At 40.4% G+C, this 16,620-nt stretch overlaps 1 protein-coding gene across 5 annotated transcripts in view; it reads right to left on the bottom strand.

Moving 5' to 3' along the window:
* Positions 1 to 15,779, bottom strand: part of SLC18B1 (solute carrier family 18 member B1) — a 30,851-nt gene extending 15,072 nt beyond the window's left edge. For 2 of the 5 annotated variants that reach the window (XM_060115004.1, XM_060115007.1), the window contains exons 1-7: positions 15,460 to 15,656; positions 14,903 to 14,936; positions 14,260 to 14,399; positions 5,382 to 5,477; positions 4,989 to 5,062; positions 4,115 to 4,262; positions 1,989 to 2,145 (exon numbers count right to left, since the gene is read on the bottom strand). In XM_060115004.1, coding sequence (XP_059970987.1) covers positions 1,989 to 2,145; positions 4,115 to 4,262; positions 4,989 to 5,062; positions 5,382 to 5,477; positions 14,260 to 14,399; positions 14,903 to 14,936; positions 15,460 to 15,567 — 757 coding nt within the window. In that variant the 5' untranslated portion in view covers positions 15,568 to 15,656. Of the gene's footprint in view, positions 1 to 1,988; positions 2,146 to 4,114; positions 4,263 to 4,988; positions 5,063 to 5,381; positions 5,478 to 14,259; positions 14,400 to 14,902; positions 14,937 to 15,459 lie in introns of all 5 variants that reach the window. The other 3 variants (XM_060115005.1, XM_060115006.1, XM_060115008.1) reach the window with 3 other exon arrangements.
* Positions 15,780 to 16,620: the final 841 nt, after the last annotated feature.

Here is a 16,620-nt window from a genome sequence, read left to right as displayed (position 1 = left end):
TGTGGAGAAAAGGGAACCCTCTTGCACTCTTGGTGGGAATGTAAATTGATACAGCCATTATGGAGAACAGTATGGAGGTTCCTTAAAAAACTAAAAACAGAATTACCATATGACCCAGCAATCCCACTCCTGGGCATATACCCAGAGAAAACCATAATTCAAAAAGAGTCATGTACCACAATGTTCATTACAGCTCTATTTACAATAGCCAGGACATGGAAGCAACCTAAGTGTCCATCGACAGATGAATGGATGAAGAAGATGTGGCACATATATACAATGGAATATTACTCAGCCATAAAAAGGAACGAAATTGGGTCGCTTGTAGTGAGGTGGATGAACCTAGAGTCTGTCATACAGAGTGAAGTAAGTCAGAAAGAGAAAAACAAATACTGTATGCTAACACACATATATATGGAATCTAAAAATAAAAATGGTTCTGATGAACCTAGGGGCAGGACCGGAATAAAGACGCAGATGTAGAGAATGGACTTGAGGACACAGGGCGGGGGGAAGGGGAAGCTGGAACGAAGTGAGAGAGTGGCATGGACATATATACACTACCAAATGTAAAATAGACAGCTAGTGGGAAGCAGCCGCATAGCACAGGGAGATCAGCTCGGTGCTTTGTGACCACCTAGAGGGGTGGGATAGGGAGGGTGGGAAGGAGAGGCAAGAGGGAGAGGATACGGGGATATATGTGTACGTATAGCTGATTCACTTTGTTATACAGCAGAAACTAACACACCATTGTAAAGCAGTTATACTCCAATAAAGATATATATATATATATATATATATATATATATATATATATATATAGAAAGGAAAATTAAAGAATCAAAGAAACAAAAAAACATAGCTAACTGTAACTTTAAGTTCATTGAAGATGCAGGGAAATTTTAATTGAGGAATAAGGGAAATGAAGAGGAAGAAGTAACCAGGCTGGCAGGGATTAAAGGGGCTTCAAAAGATACCAGGTAGTGGGGGTGATGGGCAGAGACGAGGAGGGCAGGCCAGGATGCAGGGAATTACTGATGTTGAGGCCAGTCCAGCACCCGACCACAGAAGCTCTAAATACACGTCCCACGATTAACTAGTAAAGTCTTTTTTCCTTATACGGTGTTACTGATAAAGAGTTAACACAACTCCTCTTACTGCATGAGAATCTGACCTGGTATCAGTTTCTTAGTCAATAGCCAAGTGTTCACCTGTGAACCCAGTCTGAGCACAGTCCAGGATGCCCTTCTACAGAAATAACCATCACGACGCACAGAAAGAGGACAGGCTCTCCTCCAGCTCTGTTCCACTAGTAATCTGACAATGGTAAAATGCCTACTCCATTGCTAGGCAATCTTACGTATAATGAAAATAACCCCCGACTGGTAAATTTCAGCTGTAGAGAAGGAACTATAAACAAACCATCAATATGCGATGCTTTGTGCCTCCCTGACTATGGTGACTACTGTACCTGGCGCGTGCCTCATGGAGACCCCGGCAGCTGTGCCCATAGTGTTGTTAAGGATAGGATGACTCCTATGGGGCATGAAGCTTTGGAGCCAAGATGACTCCCGTTACTGCCTGATGCGGCCCTGTGTCCTCGCACTTGAGCTGTGCTGTACACAGCTGCAAGCACCACAGGGAAGGAAGGTCTGACTTTGTCCTACTGTCACAGAGCCTTGTAAGCAGATGGTGAATCTTTAATTTTAAATCCAAAAAGACATCTGATGGGCACTGCGTATGTTTTATGATAAGAAATTTAATGTTTGCTAGTTCTATAGGTCAGAAAGAATTTATGACAGACAGAAATTCACATAAACTGATTGTTTACAGCAACATTTCTGAAAAGAGGATCGATTCAGCATGCTCTACAAAGCTATTATTGATTATGTAAAATAGAACTGTGTATATGTTAAATTGGTCTCCTACAAAGGCATAAAAATACTTAAATTTAAGGTTTTTAAAGTGAGTAATATATGAAATCTTACCATAATTAGGTAAAATACACATGTTGAGGGGAACCATCAGCAGAACTATGCATCCCAGAAGAATGAAAGGCACCTCATAGCCAAAGGATTGATACAAGAAGCCACCCAAAGGAGGCCCTAGTACTAGACCCAGTCCAGAGAAAGTCTCAAGACTTCCCTACAAATGGGAAAACAAAAGAAAATTGAGTTAATATATTTTGTTTGAAAAATGAACAAAGATTTAATGGGCATGATCTGAAAAAAATTCTATCCACTTTACAATTTATACACATACCACACACACACCCAAGATGGACCAAAAATTTAAACATACATATTAAAATCATATAAGTACTAGAAAAATTAAAAATGAGAGTTTTTTGTTTTCTAATCCTTATGGTGAGGTAAATTTTCTAATTATGACATAAAAACTTAGAAGACACAAAAAAAAAGACTGATCAATCTGATTACATGAAAATACGAAAAACTATGAATGGCAAAAAAAATCAAAAGACAGAAGAATGGGGAAAAAACATGGACAAAGGACTAATTTCCCAAATGCATCACAAGAGCAACTACTCATCAATGAGAAAAATCAACAGTCCTATGGGAGGAACTTCCATGGTGGTGCAGTGGTTAAGAATCTGCCTGCCAATGCTGGGGACACAGATTCGATCCCTGGTCTGGGAAGATCCCACATGCCGTGGAGCAACTAATCCCATACGCCACAACTACTGAGCCCACGAGCCACAACTACTGAGACCGCATGCCACAACTACTGAAGCCCACGCACCTAGAGCCCATGCTCCACAACAAGAGAAGCCACCGCAATAAGAAGCCCGTCTACCACAACAAGCAGTAGCCCTTGCTCGCCGCAACTAGAGGAAGCCTGTGTGCAGCAATGAAGACCCAATGCAGCCAAATAAATAAATAAATAAATAAATAAATAAACTTATAAAAAATATTTAGAAAAAAGAAAAAACACAATCTTATGGGAAAATGGGCAAATGTTGTAAATGGACTGTTGACACATAAAATGAAATACAACTAGCTCTAATGTGAACTGGCCATCTCTAAGTTGCAGGACAGCACAGCCACACTCCAAACATGTTTAGCCACAGAACCTTGTCTACAGAGCATGTCAATGGACTAGCATCCTTCTGAACCCTTCTCGAGAAATGTAAACAGTACACCTGTTACGGTGGCCACCACTGCATGGCAAATGACTATAGAACCTAAAGTGAATCTATACAGATATATATACATACATATATATATATATATATATATATATATATATATATATATATATATATATACTTACATGGGTGTATAAATATATGTGTACATATATTTAATAAAAGTGTGAAGATTTATATTTATACAGCAAATAGTTTACCTGAGGGTCAAAACTTTCAAACTGTAGTATTAATATGGGTAAATTAGAGAATCCTTGGTACTGAGCTGATTAGACCCTGAGGTCTCTGAGGGTGGTGCCTGTTCTGCAATGCAAACCAGGAGTCCTTCGGGGATGTCTGGGTCCAGAGGAGTGAGCTATGGGAAAGGCTAGTTGGGATCAGGGAGAAGCAGCCAAGAGCTAGGACAGGAATCTGGTATGTCACTAATACCTGGTATCGAGGTGCGTAGGCAATATATGAGAATGTACGCCAATATGATGCTACCAGGCTCTGGATTTTTTGGTAAAATAAGAGGGTGCTCCTCAGACTGACGGCACAGAAACACTTATGGACTTCAGAATGATCTCTAAGGTCCTTTCCGTGAATCTGGGAAAAGTGGAGGAAGGACTCTAGTATAAATCTGCTTCAGGTGGCCTAGCTACAATCTAGGCTATAGAGAGACAGCAAAATACTATTAGAGAGGGTTTTTTATTTTTTAAGGGGTAAAAAGAACATTTGGTTTTGCCCATTCAGGGGCTTCTAAGCCCAGGAAGAGCACTTAAGTAGACTAAGGGTATATTTATTGACAGCCTGCTGCTACAGGCAGAAATTGGGGTAAAAGGTAACAAAAACAGAAAGTAGAAAAAAAGGCAGGTCTAGAAGAATGGGCCCCAGGTTTAACTTGAAAGGTCAAATAAATATTTTAGCCTACACTAAAAGGAAAATAGGAAAAGTGTATAAAATACCTACCATTACTGTAGCCACGTTATTTGGAAAAGCCTTTGCAAGGATAGAAGAAGATGCGGTTATTGCTGCAGCAAAACTGATTGCGTCAGTTATTCTCACTAGAAAACACATAGCAATAAACACGGGTCCTTCTGGAACTTGGTCCAATACACTAAAAAAAGAATAAGATGACTCTCAAATGCCAAATTGATTTTGATTTTTTTTAACTGTACTCACTGAAAACAGTAGTACCTCAACCACAGTTATTAAAATAAATCTCTTTAGAATACAAATTTTTTAAGAGTTTCTTTGTTATATTTTTAGTAGGAGGAATCTGAGTCATAATGACAGCCTCATTGCGCATTTTTACTGATATATCTGATGCCCTAAATAATAATACTAAATAGGCCTTTTGAAAAATGTAGAGTCACTCTGATAAGAACATATGTAGAAAGCCTTCTTAGTTTTAGGTCTTCCCCCAAACAAACAAACAAAAAAAACACAAGAAGAGGAAAGCAAAACCAGGAACCTGAGAAAGATTTCTGATGACATTATCTTAACATTTGTATCCTTATGTTCTTCAGCTGATTCTTTAGGTAAGAAATTCACCTTTCTGCTTAAGCCAAAAAGCTTTTGTGACTCAGAAAAGGGAGTTAAGTTTCTGTCTCTCAGGATCACAGGAGTCCTAAAGAACAGATTCAGCAGCCAGCTTAATGGTGATCCCCTAGAGGACTCTTTTCTTAAGATCAATGTCATTCATTCCATTCACTGTGTCATTCAACTCCCTTCAACATTAGTCACATGATATTGACTGATTTACATAAACCATTAACATTTTAAACTGAAGATAAATTATGAAATCTGTTCAAGCTCCCAAACATATCAGAACATGACTTACCCGAAGAGAACTGTAACTCCTCCTGAGACAAACATTCCTGCTACAAACATAAATTTTGCTCCAATATGTAAAAGCTATAATAAATGTCAAAGAAAAGTGTAAACTGATGACTGCTACAAGTCTATAGTGACATAAACAAATCCACTGTATCAGGAAACAAAAGATTTGGGGAAGATATGTACAGTTAACAAAACATTATAAGTCTTTAATGGAATGACAACATGCGTTGCTTACAAACACGGAAGAAGTTAAAAATCAATCAACTTTAAGAATGGAACTGTCAACTGAAGCACGATTCATAAAATATAATGGTGGTTATTTCTGTATCAGTGGAAATTCTAGACTAGTAAATTAGAATAACTCATTACACAATTTTAAAAAATTAATACTTACATATTTTCCAAATACCAAAGATGCCAGCAAGTTAAACAAAGCATAACATCCAAAGATCATACCAATAACTGTATTGCTGGCTCCTTTCTTTTCAGCCTTTAAAGAAACAGAAAAGAAAACAAAGTTTGAAAGGCAAGTTAGCACCAATATAGAAAAATGGAGCTATTAGATCAGAGCATCATCTTCTTGTAACCTTTATCTGTAGAGTAATTTCAAAGATTATTATTTGAAAATAAACATGGTGAGGAAGGAAAGGAAACTATTAAACCTAGTCTCTGACATGAAAGTAATTCACTCACCAAGCCTATAACAAATTGTTAGCTTTACGATCTTGAGGAAAAAAAAGAACAAAGCTGGAGGAATCACACTTCTTGATTTCAAAAATAAGTTACAAAGGCACAGTAATTAAAACAGTACGTTACTGGCATAAAGACAGACATATAGACCAATGGAACAAAATAGAAAGCTCAGGGCCTCCCTGGTGGCGCAGTGGTTGAGAGTCCGCCTGCCGATGCAGGGGACACGGGTTCGTGCCCCGATCCCGGAGGATCCCACATGCCGCGGAGCGGCTGGGCCCGCGAGCCATGGCCGCGGAGCCTGTGTGTCCGGAGCCTGTGCTCCGCAACGGGAGAGGCCACGGCAGTGAGAGGCCCGCGTACAGCAAAAAAAAAAAAAAAAAAAAAAAAAATAGAAAGCTCAGAAATAAACCCACATAAATATGGTCAATTGATCTTCCACAAGGGTGCCAAGGACACACAATGGGGAAGAGATATTCTCTTCGACAAATGGTGTTGGGAAAACGGGATATCCACATGCAAAAGAATGAAATTGGACCCCTATCTTACACCACTCACAAAATAATCTCAAAGCAAATTAGACTTAAACATATAATCTGAAACTGCTACACTTCTGGAAGAAAACAGGGGGTGAGGGCTTCTTGACATTGATCTTGGCAATGATTTCTCAGATTTGACACCAAAATCTTAGGCAACAAAACAAATCAGACAAATGGAACTATATCAAACTAAAAATCTTCACAGCAAAGAAAACAATCAACAGACTGAAAAGGCAACCTACAGAATGGAAGAAAGTATTTGTAAACCACCTCTATATACGGGGTTAATATCCAAAATATGTAAGAATCTACTGAAACTCAATAGTCAAAAAAACCACCACAAAGAACCTGATTTAAAAATGAGCAGGGCTTCCCTGGTGGCGCAGTGGTTGAGAGTCCACCTGCCGATGCAGGGGACACGGGTTCGTGCCCTGGTCCGGGAAGATCCCACATGCCGCGGAGCAGCTGGGCCTGTGAGCCATGGCTGCTGAGCCTGCGCGTCCGGAGCCTGTGCTCCATAACGGGAGAGGCCACAACAGTGAGAGGCCCGTGTACCGCAAAAAAATAAATAAATAAATAAATAAATAAATAAATAAATAAATAAATAAAAATGAGCAAAGAACGTGAACAGACATTTCTATAAAAGAGATACAAATGGCCACCAGATATATGAAAGGCTGCTCAAGATCGCTAATCGTCAGGGAAATGCAGATTAAAATCATAATGAGATATCATCTCGCACCAGTTAGGATGGCAATTATTGAAAAAAACAAAAGATAACAAGTGTTGATGAGGATGTGGAGAAACTGGAACCTTATACACTGTTGGTGGGAATGCAGAATAGTGCAGCCACTATGGAAAACAATATGGAGGATCCTGAAAACATTAAAAATAGAACTACCATATAATTCAGCAATCCCTCTTCTGAGTATATATACAGAAGAATTTAAAGCAGGGTCTCAGATATATTTGCACCCCCCCATGTTCATTGCAGTATTATTCGAAATAGCCAAGATGATATAGAAACAACACAAATGTCCATTGATCAATGAATGGATAAAGAAAATGTGGTATACACATAAAATGGAATATTATTCAGCCTCAAAAAGAAGGAAATTTTGGCATTTGCAACAACATGGATGAACCTTGAGGAAATTATGTTAAGCGAAGTAAGCCAGTCATAGAAGAACAAACGCTACATGATTCCATTTATATGAAGTATCTAAAATAGTCAAACTCATAGATGCAGAGTCTAGAATGGTGGTTGTCAGGGGCTTTGGTAAGGGGGAAGTGGGGAATTATTGCTCTTTGGGTATAAAGTTTCTGTTATGTAAGATGAGCTTGTTAGGTTCTCACCACAATAAAAGAAAAAGAAAAAAAACCCCACAAAAGAACACAAGGGAATTTTTGGAAGTGCTGAATATATTTAATATTTTGATTACAGTGATGACATCACAGGTGTGTGCATATGTCCAAACTCATCAAGATGGATATATTAAATGTGTGCAATTTTTTGTATATCAATTATACTTCAAAAAGTCCCCCACCAAAAAAAAAAAAAAAAAGAAGAAGAAAAAAAGAATTGTTAGCTTTAGCTGGCAAAAATCAGAATTAGAGTATAAACAAAACAAAAAACCTTGGTTAAGGAAATTTGGGCTTTGCTTCAGCCATGGATCTATGCAAACAGCTGATCTTGACACACTTTCTTTTTGGTATCCATGATACCACACTTTCTTTTTGGTATCCATAGAAAATATGTATATTGCTCTCTGCCCCCGGTTCTTGGTACAAAGCTCCTAATACTCTTGTAATTTCCTCAGTGATAAGAGCTCTAGGAGCAATATTGTTCTAATATTCAGTCTCTGACCCTGGTTCCTGACACCGAGCTCCTAAATCCCTTGGCATCTCCTGGGTGACAGGAGTTCTAATAAGATAACTCTTGGTGGACTCCTACATGGGGGCTGGTCACCAGAAAAACCAAGCTATGATTAGAAGCTTAGAACTTTCAGTCCCATACCCCATCCTCCAGAGAAGGGCTGGAAATTGAGTTAATGATTGATCATGCCTACGTGATTAAGCCTCCATAAAAATCCCTAAGGTATGGGGCTTGGGGAGCTTTTGGGTTGGTGAATACATGGAGGTGCTGGGAAAGTGGCTCACCCAGAGGGGACATGGAAGATCCAGGCCCCCTCCCACATACCTCACCCTCTGGATCACTTCCATCGCATGCCCATCTGTATACTTCATCACATCTTTTTATAATAAAGTGGTAAGCATTAAGCAAGTGTTTCCCTGAGTTCTGTAAGCCATTCTAGCAAATAAATGAATCCAAGGTGGGGTGGGGGGTGGTCATGGGAACCTCTGATTTGTAGCCAAGTTGGACAGAAGCTGGGGGTAACCTAGACACCTACTACTCGCGATTGGCATCTGAAGTGCGGGGGGCAGTCTCGTGGGATGGAGCTTTTAACCTGTGGCATCTGGGCTAATTCAGGTTACTGTCAGAATTGAATTGAATGGTAGGACACCCACCTGGTGTCCAAGAGAACTGCTTGGTGTAGGAAAAAGAACCCCACATATCTGGTGTCAAAAATGTTGTGAGTGTGGTAGTAGTATAAGAATAAAGGAGAAACACACAAAACTGGACAGCTACATGCAAAAGAATGAAATTAGAACACTCCCTAACACCATACACAAAAATAAACTCAAAATAGATTCGAGACCTAAATGTAAGACTGGACACTATAAAACTCTTAGAGGAAAACATAGGCAGAACACTCTTTGACATAAATCACAGCAAGATCTTTTCTGACCCACATCCTAGAGTAATGGAAATAAAAACAAAAATAAACAAATGGGACCTAATGAAACTTAAAAGCTTTTGCACAGCAAAGGAAACTATAAACAAGACAAAAAGACAACCCTCAGGATGGGAGGAAATATTTGTAAATGAATCAACGGACAAAGGATTAATCTCCAAATTATATAAACATCTTATGCAGCTCAATATTAAAAACACAAATAACCCAATCAAAAAACGGGCAGAAGACCTAGACATTTTTCCAAAGAAGACATACAGATGGCCAAGAAGCACATGAAAAGCTGCTCAACATCATTAATCATTAGAGAAATGCAAATCAAAACTACAATGAGGTATCACCTCACACCAGTTAGAATGGGCATTATCAGAAAATCTACAAACAACAAATGCTGGAGAGGGTGTGGAGAAAAGGGAACCCTCTTGCACTGTTGGTGGGAATGAAAATTGATTCAGCCACTGTGGAGAACAGTATGGAGGTTCCTTAAAAACTAAAAATAGAATTACCATATGATCCAGCAATACCACTACTGGGCATATACCCAGAAAAAACGATAGTTCAAAAACACACATGCACCCCATGTTCATTGCAGCACTATTTACAATAGCCAGGTCATGAAAGCAACCTAAATGCCCACTGACAGATGAATATATAAAGCCATAAAATGGAACGAAATCGGCTCATTTGTAGAGATGTGGATGGACCTAGAGACTGTCATACAGAGTGAAGTAAGTCAGAAAGAGAAAAACAAATATCGTATATTAATGCATATATGTGGAATCTAGAAAAATGGTACAGATGAACCAGTTTGCAAGGCAGAAATAGAGACACAGATGTAGAGAACAAACGTATGGACACCAAGGGGGGAAAGTGGATGGGGGCATGAACTGTGAGATTGGGACTGACATATATACACCAATATGTATAAAATAGATAACTAATAAGAACCTGCTGTATAAAAAATAAATACAATTAAATTTTAAAAAAAGGTGAAACACACAGGAGGAAGGTTCGAATGCAAATAAATTAAAAAATCTCTTTGCTGGTCAAAAAACCTCAAGAACAGGAAGCTCCTTAAGCTGGCACATGAGTCATCCCAAGGACTGTTCAGTGTGGTTCTCTGTTTCTGACACCCACTCTCAACTACCTGACAGTTCAGAGAAGATGAAGTTTCCTTTTCTGACATCAATAACACAGATGAAAGAAGCTCCCCCAGCTCCCGACATTCTCTCCATTCTCCTGAAACATCTGGAGTAGTTTATCACCCATCAATGATCCCTATTAATATTTGTAGCCTATTCTATCAGTGAGCTCCTAAATTTGCTACAGATGATAGAGTATTTATTCTAAATCTACTTCTTTTGAACTTCAAATGCTACTATTAGTTGTGATGTGCAAATGAATAGACAAAAGGTTTGAAAACCTTTTTAAAACCCTGGAACTATGGTAGATCCTTAGATCAGGTACTAGCTATAACCATGTAAGGGGTTAAAATATGAGTTTAATTTCTTAAAGATAAGATTGGCAACTTGGCATACCATGAAGCACTAAGCCTGAAACACAAAGCTGTCCTCTCAGGCAGTCGGGAATCATTTATCAAGCACCTTCTATGCATCACGCAGGGTACCCAGGAGCCAGCAGTGAATAGCTATGGTCAGAAGATCTGACTTAGATTCATCCTGCTGCCAGAGCTTCAGCTCTTCCACAAATCACTTTACTTTGAATACAGAAATGCATGTGCATACACACACTCCCTTTAAAATCCGTCCTCCACAACAGCCATAATTCTATTTCTTTACCTTTTCTCCCTAACTACAATTTTAAGATAAAATTTTACTTTATTGCCTCCCATACGAAGTTATGATCATCATTCAAACGTTGTCCTTTTAAAAAATGGTCTTCTTATGTTATTATGTCTCTAAATAAACCTTACAGTTCTCAAAGCAGCGTACCACAGGAAATCAGATAGGTGAACTCTACTTTTCATGGCTAAACTATAGGCAGGAAAGGTCCCCTCACTCTAGGAAGCACCTCCTACCCCTGAAGTGTGGTCCCTAAGTGCCTGGTGGTGGGAGATAGTGGAGAAGTTGAACCCAGAGCATTGTAGAAACTGCTTGGGCAGGATTTCAGCCCATAATTCTGTGAGACTCAGGATTAGCCATTCCCCTTCCATTACTAATCATCACATGAGATAATGGTGTGGAGAAAAGAGAGATCTCACTATGAACGGTGCCTTCATTGGTATCCTAGCAAAAGGTTACACTGTGTGTAGACAAGAACACAGAGTCCACATTTCTACTACACAAAGGTCAGGTGGTGTTACGGGGTTCATTGTGTCCCTCAAACTTCTTATGTTGATGTCCTAACTCCCAGTACCTCAGAACGTGACCTTATTTGGAGATATAGTTTTTGCAGGGGTAATCAGTTGAAATGAGGTCATTAAGGGTGGAGTCTAATCCAATATTACTCGTATCTTTGTAAAAAGGGCAAATTTCTTCACAGAGACACGCATAGAGGGAAGATGGTGTGAAAGGACACACGGAGAAGTTGGCCATCTACAAGCCAGAGAGAGAGGCCTGGGACAGATCCTCCCCTCACGGCCCTCAGAAGGAACCAGCCTTGCCAATGACACCTTGATTTTGGACTTCTAGCCACCAGAGCTGTGAGACAATAAATTTCTGTTCTCCCCAGTCTGTGGTACTTTGTTACAGCAGGCCTAGTAACATAAAACAGGTACCTTGAAGGGAAGGTATCATCAAAGGGGTGAATTAAGATGTAGAAAGAACATTCATTGGTCAAGTCACATCCATGTTCTTTGCTTAATAGCTCTGAAAGGTATTTAATTCTAGAGTCTGGCAGAAAATATATAATAGTCACAGCAACTAACATTTATTGAACCCTCACTATGAGCCATGCTGTTCTATATGGTTTCTAACAACAATTAAATAAGGGATATATTTTTAGCTGGCCCCATTTTACAGATGAGAACACAGACTTGCAAAAGTTACTTGTGTCATGGGCCCAGCAGTCATGTCAGCTTCCATCCTGCACAGGTTCCCACATTCTCTGTGGAAGCAGGATGGTGACTTAGGATGTCCTAGAATCACATACCACAGCAGTAACTGAATACCACTTTGGGCATGTGGATCCTGCTTCACATTAGGACAGCAAGAACAGCTATTAAAAGCAATTTCTAGTTCACTTATAATCCTCTGCCAAAGGAGGAGGGGGCCAGAAAAAGGATGAGTAGAAATAAGAATCCTGTGCCAGAAGTTAAGAAGAAGGGCCTTGGGCTTCCTTGGTGGCGCAGTGGTTGAGAGTCCGCCTGCTGATGCAGGGGACACGGGTTCGTGCCCCGGTCCGGGAGGATCCCACGTGCCACGGAGCGGCTGGGCCCGTGAGCCACGGCCGCTGAGCCTGCGCGTCCGGAGCCTGTGCTCCGCAACGGGAGAGGCCACAGCGGTGGGAGGCCCGCGTATCGCAAAAAACAAAACAAAACAAAAAACTTTAAGAGAAAGAAAAAACAAAAAAGGCACACACCAACAGCCTTCTCTTCCTTTGTCTGTATTCCACTAAGAGGAATCTAACACTAGCTGCCCTTGCTGAGTTCCAGCTGAACCGGGAAATACCCTTCTAACTTGATGGCGCACTCACTCCCGGTCTTCTCCAGCGTAATTCCACAGGCTCCATCCAGCACTAGTTTTTTTCCAAAACTGGTATCTACTCAGTCTACTTACTCTGTGTTGCCCAAGCCCCTCTGATGACTTCCTACTGACTACATCTTTGGCCTGCGTGGAAGGACCCTTCCATCGGAGCACCAACCTGCCTTCTCAGATCCTCTGCTCACATCAGACCTCACAGAACCCTAGGCCCAAGCCCCACCTTCGTCCGTGGTTCCCTAAGAACACGCTATTTACTTTGCTAATCTCGTGACAATCCCCTGCGGGTTTCTAACCTAGAACACCTCTTGGACTTACCTTACGGTTATTCGGCCAAGCCCCTTTCAGTATTACTCCTCTCTTTCCCTTCCACACCAGCCAGCCTCTCCCACGGCAAAATGAACCATTCCCTTCCCTAGAGTCTCCTAACATTTTAGACATCCTCTTCAAGAATATCCAAATACTCTGCAACTTTTTGTTGTCATATTTTTTCACTCCCCATGGACAGACGAGAGAAGGACATTTTCCTCATCTTGTTTTCCAGCCCTAAAACATCCAACGCCTAGCACACTCTAGGGTGGGAAGTCGTTAAACCTCCCATTCCCGTTCCGTAAACGGAATTGAACTGGGCCAGTCACTTAACTTCGTAATCTGTTTCTTCACTTGCAACATTATGAGATTCTCGCTATTCTGCCTATCTTATGGAGTTGCTACAGAAATCAAATGGGATAATGCGTGGGAAACTACACTGAAAACTAAAAAGCACTTATGGCTACAGAGCTGTACTGCTTCTTTAGCAGAGAAGCCATGCTTCTCGTCTTTCGTAGCACACAGAAGGAAGGACCACATGTTATCAAAGAAGTTAGAGGACTGGGAGGGGCCCGTGCACCATGCGGCTTTGGCAAAGAGCGTGAAGCAAAACACATGGGCATATTATCTCCACTCAGCCAAGTCAGTATCATTCCTTCCATACTATACCTCACCAACCTCTAGATTCCAGGTGGATTCTCTAGGGGTTATTCCTTCCAGTCTGTGCCATTATCCATAGACCCTAACACCACATAGAACACTATGATTAGAAAGACCTAATCAATATTAATCAGAATTCCTCCTTGGCACAAACATTGCCACTAGATTCCATATGAAATTCAAGTCAGAAAAGGGCATTTAGTGGACCATGCCTACCTAATTCCAAAATATTAATAAACCCAAACTCCAGGAAACACTGTCTTAACGTAGATCTTTTGCAATAACGTTAAAATCTCAGTTATTCAGTGCACTTCCTTTTTTTTTTTTTATCAGTTGCAGAAACCAAACAGATGAATCAAACTACATGGTAAGCAAAGTAATCCTCAGAAGGTCAATTATACTTAGGTGAATTACTTCCCAAGATGATGTTATTTTTACTGATTTTTTTTTCTGGTATCAAATATTCTCTAAGAAGTCTTCTGTTGGCTGAAGTTCTATACATCATCTTTGCCATATGCAGATTTTTACATCCCCCAAATGAAATATTTCAAAGCTTTTTAAAAACACTAATAGTTCATAAGGATATAAAAATGTCTTACCTCCTTGGGGAAAAAAGGTCCAAGGATAGAATAGCACATCATGGAACCTAAGTTAATGGAAGCTGCTGCTATCAGTACAAAAATCTGTTCTCTTGAAAGCCACCTGGATGTCTCCCTTGCATCTCCTGGAGGGCCATCACCTTGAAGGCAAACATGCTGCAATTACAGACATGTAATTGGGGCTACTGACCAAAGTACAGAAATGTCACTTCTGTGCACAGAAATGCACTCAGGATAACATTTGCTGAGCTAAGGGCTATTTTGAATACAGCACATTTGATCAAATGTAACACAATCCCTGTATATCACTGCAATTTTCAAAATATATCACTTTCATTTACATACTATTCCCTATTAGGATTTCAGTGCACAATTTATCAAACCATCTGCTTTGTTTTGCCTTCACCATAAGGTCTATTTCTTTCACCTTTACTAGATTCCTTCAGGAAGGATGAGGCCACAGGGTATTGTTCTCTGAAGTATAGTGTGCTTTCTCAAGTTACTAGCTTCATATGCTACGTGGACTCAATAACATTTTAAGCATGTCATGTTAGCGGTTTATTAAAAGGGTACTATTGAAGTCAAGTGAAGTGTAAGTAGGAGAAAATAAGCTAAATCATTCAACTGGAGAATTAATACTTACAATGGCAGCTCCTGGAAAGACAAGTGCCATAAATCTGTAAATCAGTGTTTTACAATAATTACTGGTCTTCTGCATCAATTAATTTAATACTTATTCCCAGGGCTAAATTTCCATTTAATTTAAAGACACGAGGTCAATTACTCAGTTCCAAACATCCAGTAAATCTATTTGCTATTTTTAAATTAAATGGTTTTGAGAAAAAAGAAATTTAAGTAAGAAAAGTATATTTGAATTGCTCTATTTTTTCAGAGGTTGCCATTGTTGTCTAGAAAAAGAAATCTGTGCAACAGGAGGAAGTCTCAAGAGCCTGTGTAAAAAATTTGGTAGTGGATGAGGAAGGGAACTGAGAGAAAGTTAAAGGGGCGACAGGGACAACAGTGGGGCTGGGCTCGAAATGTAATGATTTTCGTTTGTCTAACGGGCACACTTATTTGAATGCATTCTTAAACACATAGTACTTAAAAGTAGAGCTACAGAGAGAAAGTCATTAGAGGCCACATCCGCACCACCCCAGTGCGCAAACTTTAACCCTTTCCAGAGAGAAAAAACACGCTGACCCGAACCCCACTGCCCGGCCCCTCCTTTTCCAATCTCTCGCAAACAAACCACGCTAAAGCTAATTCAATCGCTGTTAAAGAGACACGACTCAAGCCACAGAGATACATCCGGCATCACTGCTCTCTGTAACCTCCTGGGGGGCGTGGGCTCTCGGAGTCCCCCGGCGAGTCCATGGGCAGTGCGCGGACTCCTGCGCCGCGGCTCCAGGGTCCAAGCCCGCGCCCTCAGACTCGACCTTGAACGAGCGGAAAGGCGGGCGGCGATTGCTCAGCCGGGTCCATGCATCCCGTATTCCCTACGGGAAGGGCGCCTAGGAGTTCTACGCGGCCCTAGAGGATAGGGAGGGGCTCCGGGAGGGGGGGCGAGGGCGGGGCTGGGGCGGGCGGAGGGCGGAGCAAGGACTTTCTTTTTTTTTTTTTTTTAAGGCGTAGGCTGTTTACGTCCACCACCTAGGATGTGCTGTGCTTTTTCTCTCTGTATGAGAGAGAGAGAGAAAAAAAAGATGTCTATATTTCATATAGTTGAACCCCCTACCTTAAAATGAGTAAAATTTAGGAATACTAAGAGTAAGAAAGGAAGCTAGGTAGACACAGAAAAGATAGGGAACACCTAAACTTAAAAACACAAATGTGAATTAGAAAATTAGATTCATAACGACGCTTTTTTTTTTTTAAGTGAAAGCAAGTTTATTTAGAGAGATACACATTCCATAGGCAGAATGCAGTCCGTTTCAGAAGGCGAGAGCAGCCCAGATTTTTTATTTAAAGTGCGTTATTCTTCGTAGTGGGTAAACGATATGGTGTTTGTAATCACTGAAGCCAGACATTAGTAACCTGGCAATGAATTAACTGATGTGAAGTACCCGAATTAGAAAAATATTTGCAGGAATTATAGTGAATGCTGAAGACGCATGGCGGAGTGGCTGGGAGTATACCCTGGAGGCAGAGGCTTGAGGTTCAATTCAAGGCACTAGCCGGCCCTCTGTATCCTGCTTCTGCATTTCTCGAATTCAACCAAGGAGGGAGGGGCCCGAAAATATTTTTTTTAATTTTTTTGGAAATTTCCAAAAAGCAAAACTTGAATTTGCCAAGCAGTAGCAACGATTTACATATCATTTAAATTCTGTTTACAACTATTTATATATCGTTTACATTGTATTG

The sequence above is a fragment of the Mesoplodon densirostris genome, chromosome 12, assembly GCF_025265405.1.
Source record: "Mesoplodon densirostris isolate mMesDen1 chromosome 12, mMesDen1 primary haplotype, whole genome shotgun sequence".
Lineage (NCBI taxonomy): Eukaryota > Metazoa > Chordata > Mammalia > Artiodactyla > Ziphiidae > Mesoplodon > Mesoplodon densirostris.
This window is presented reverse-complemented; position numbering and strand designations above follow the sequence as displayed.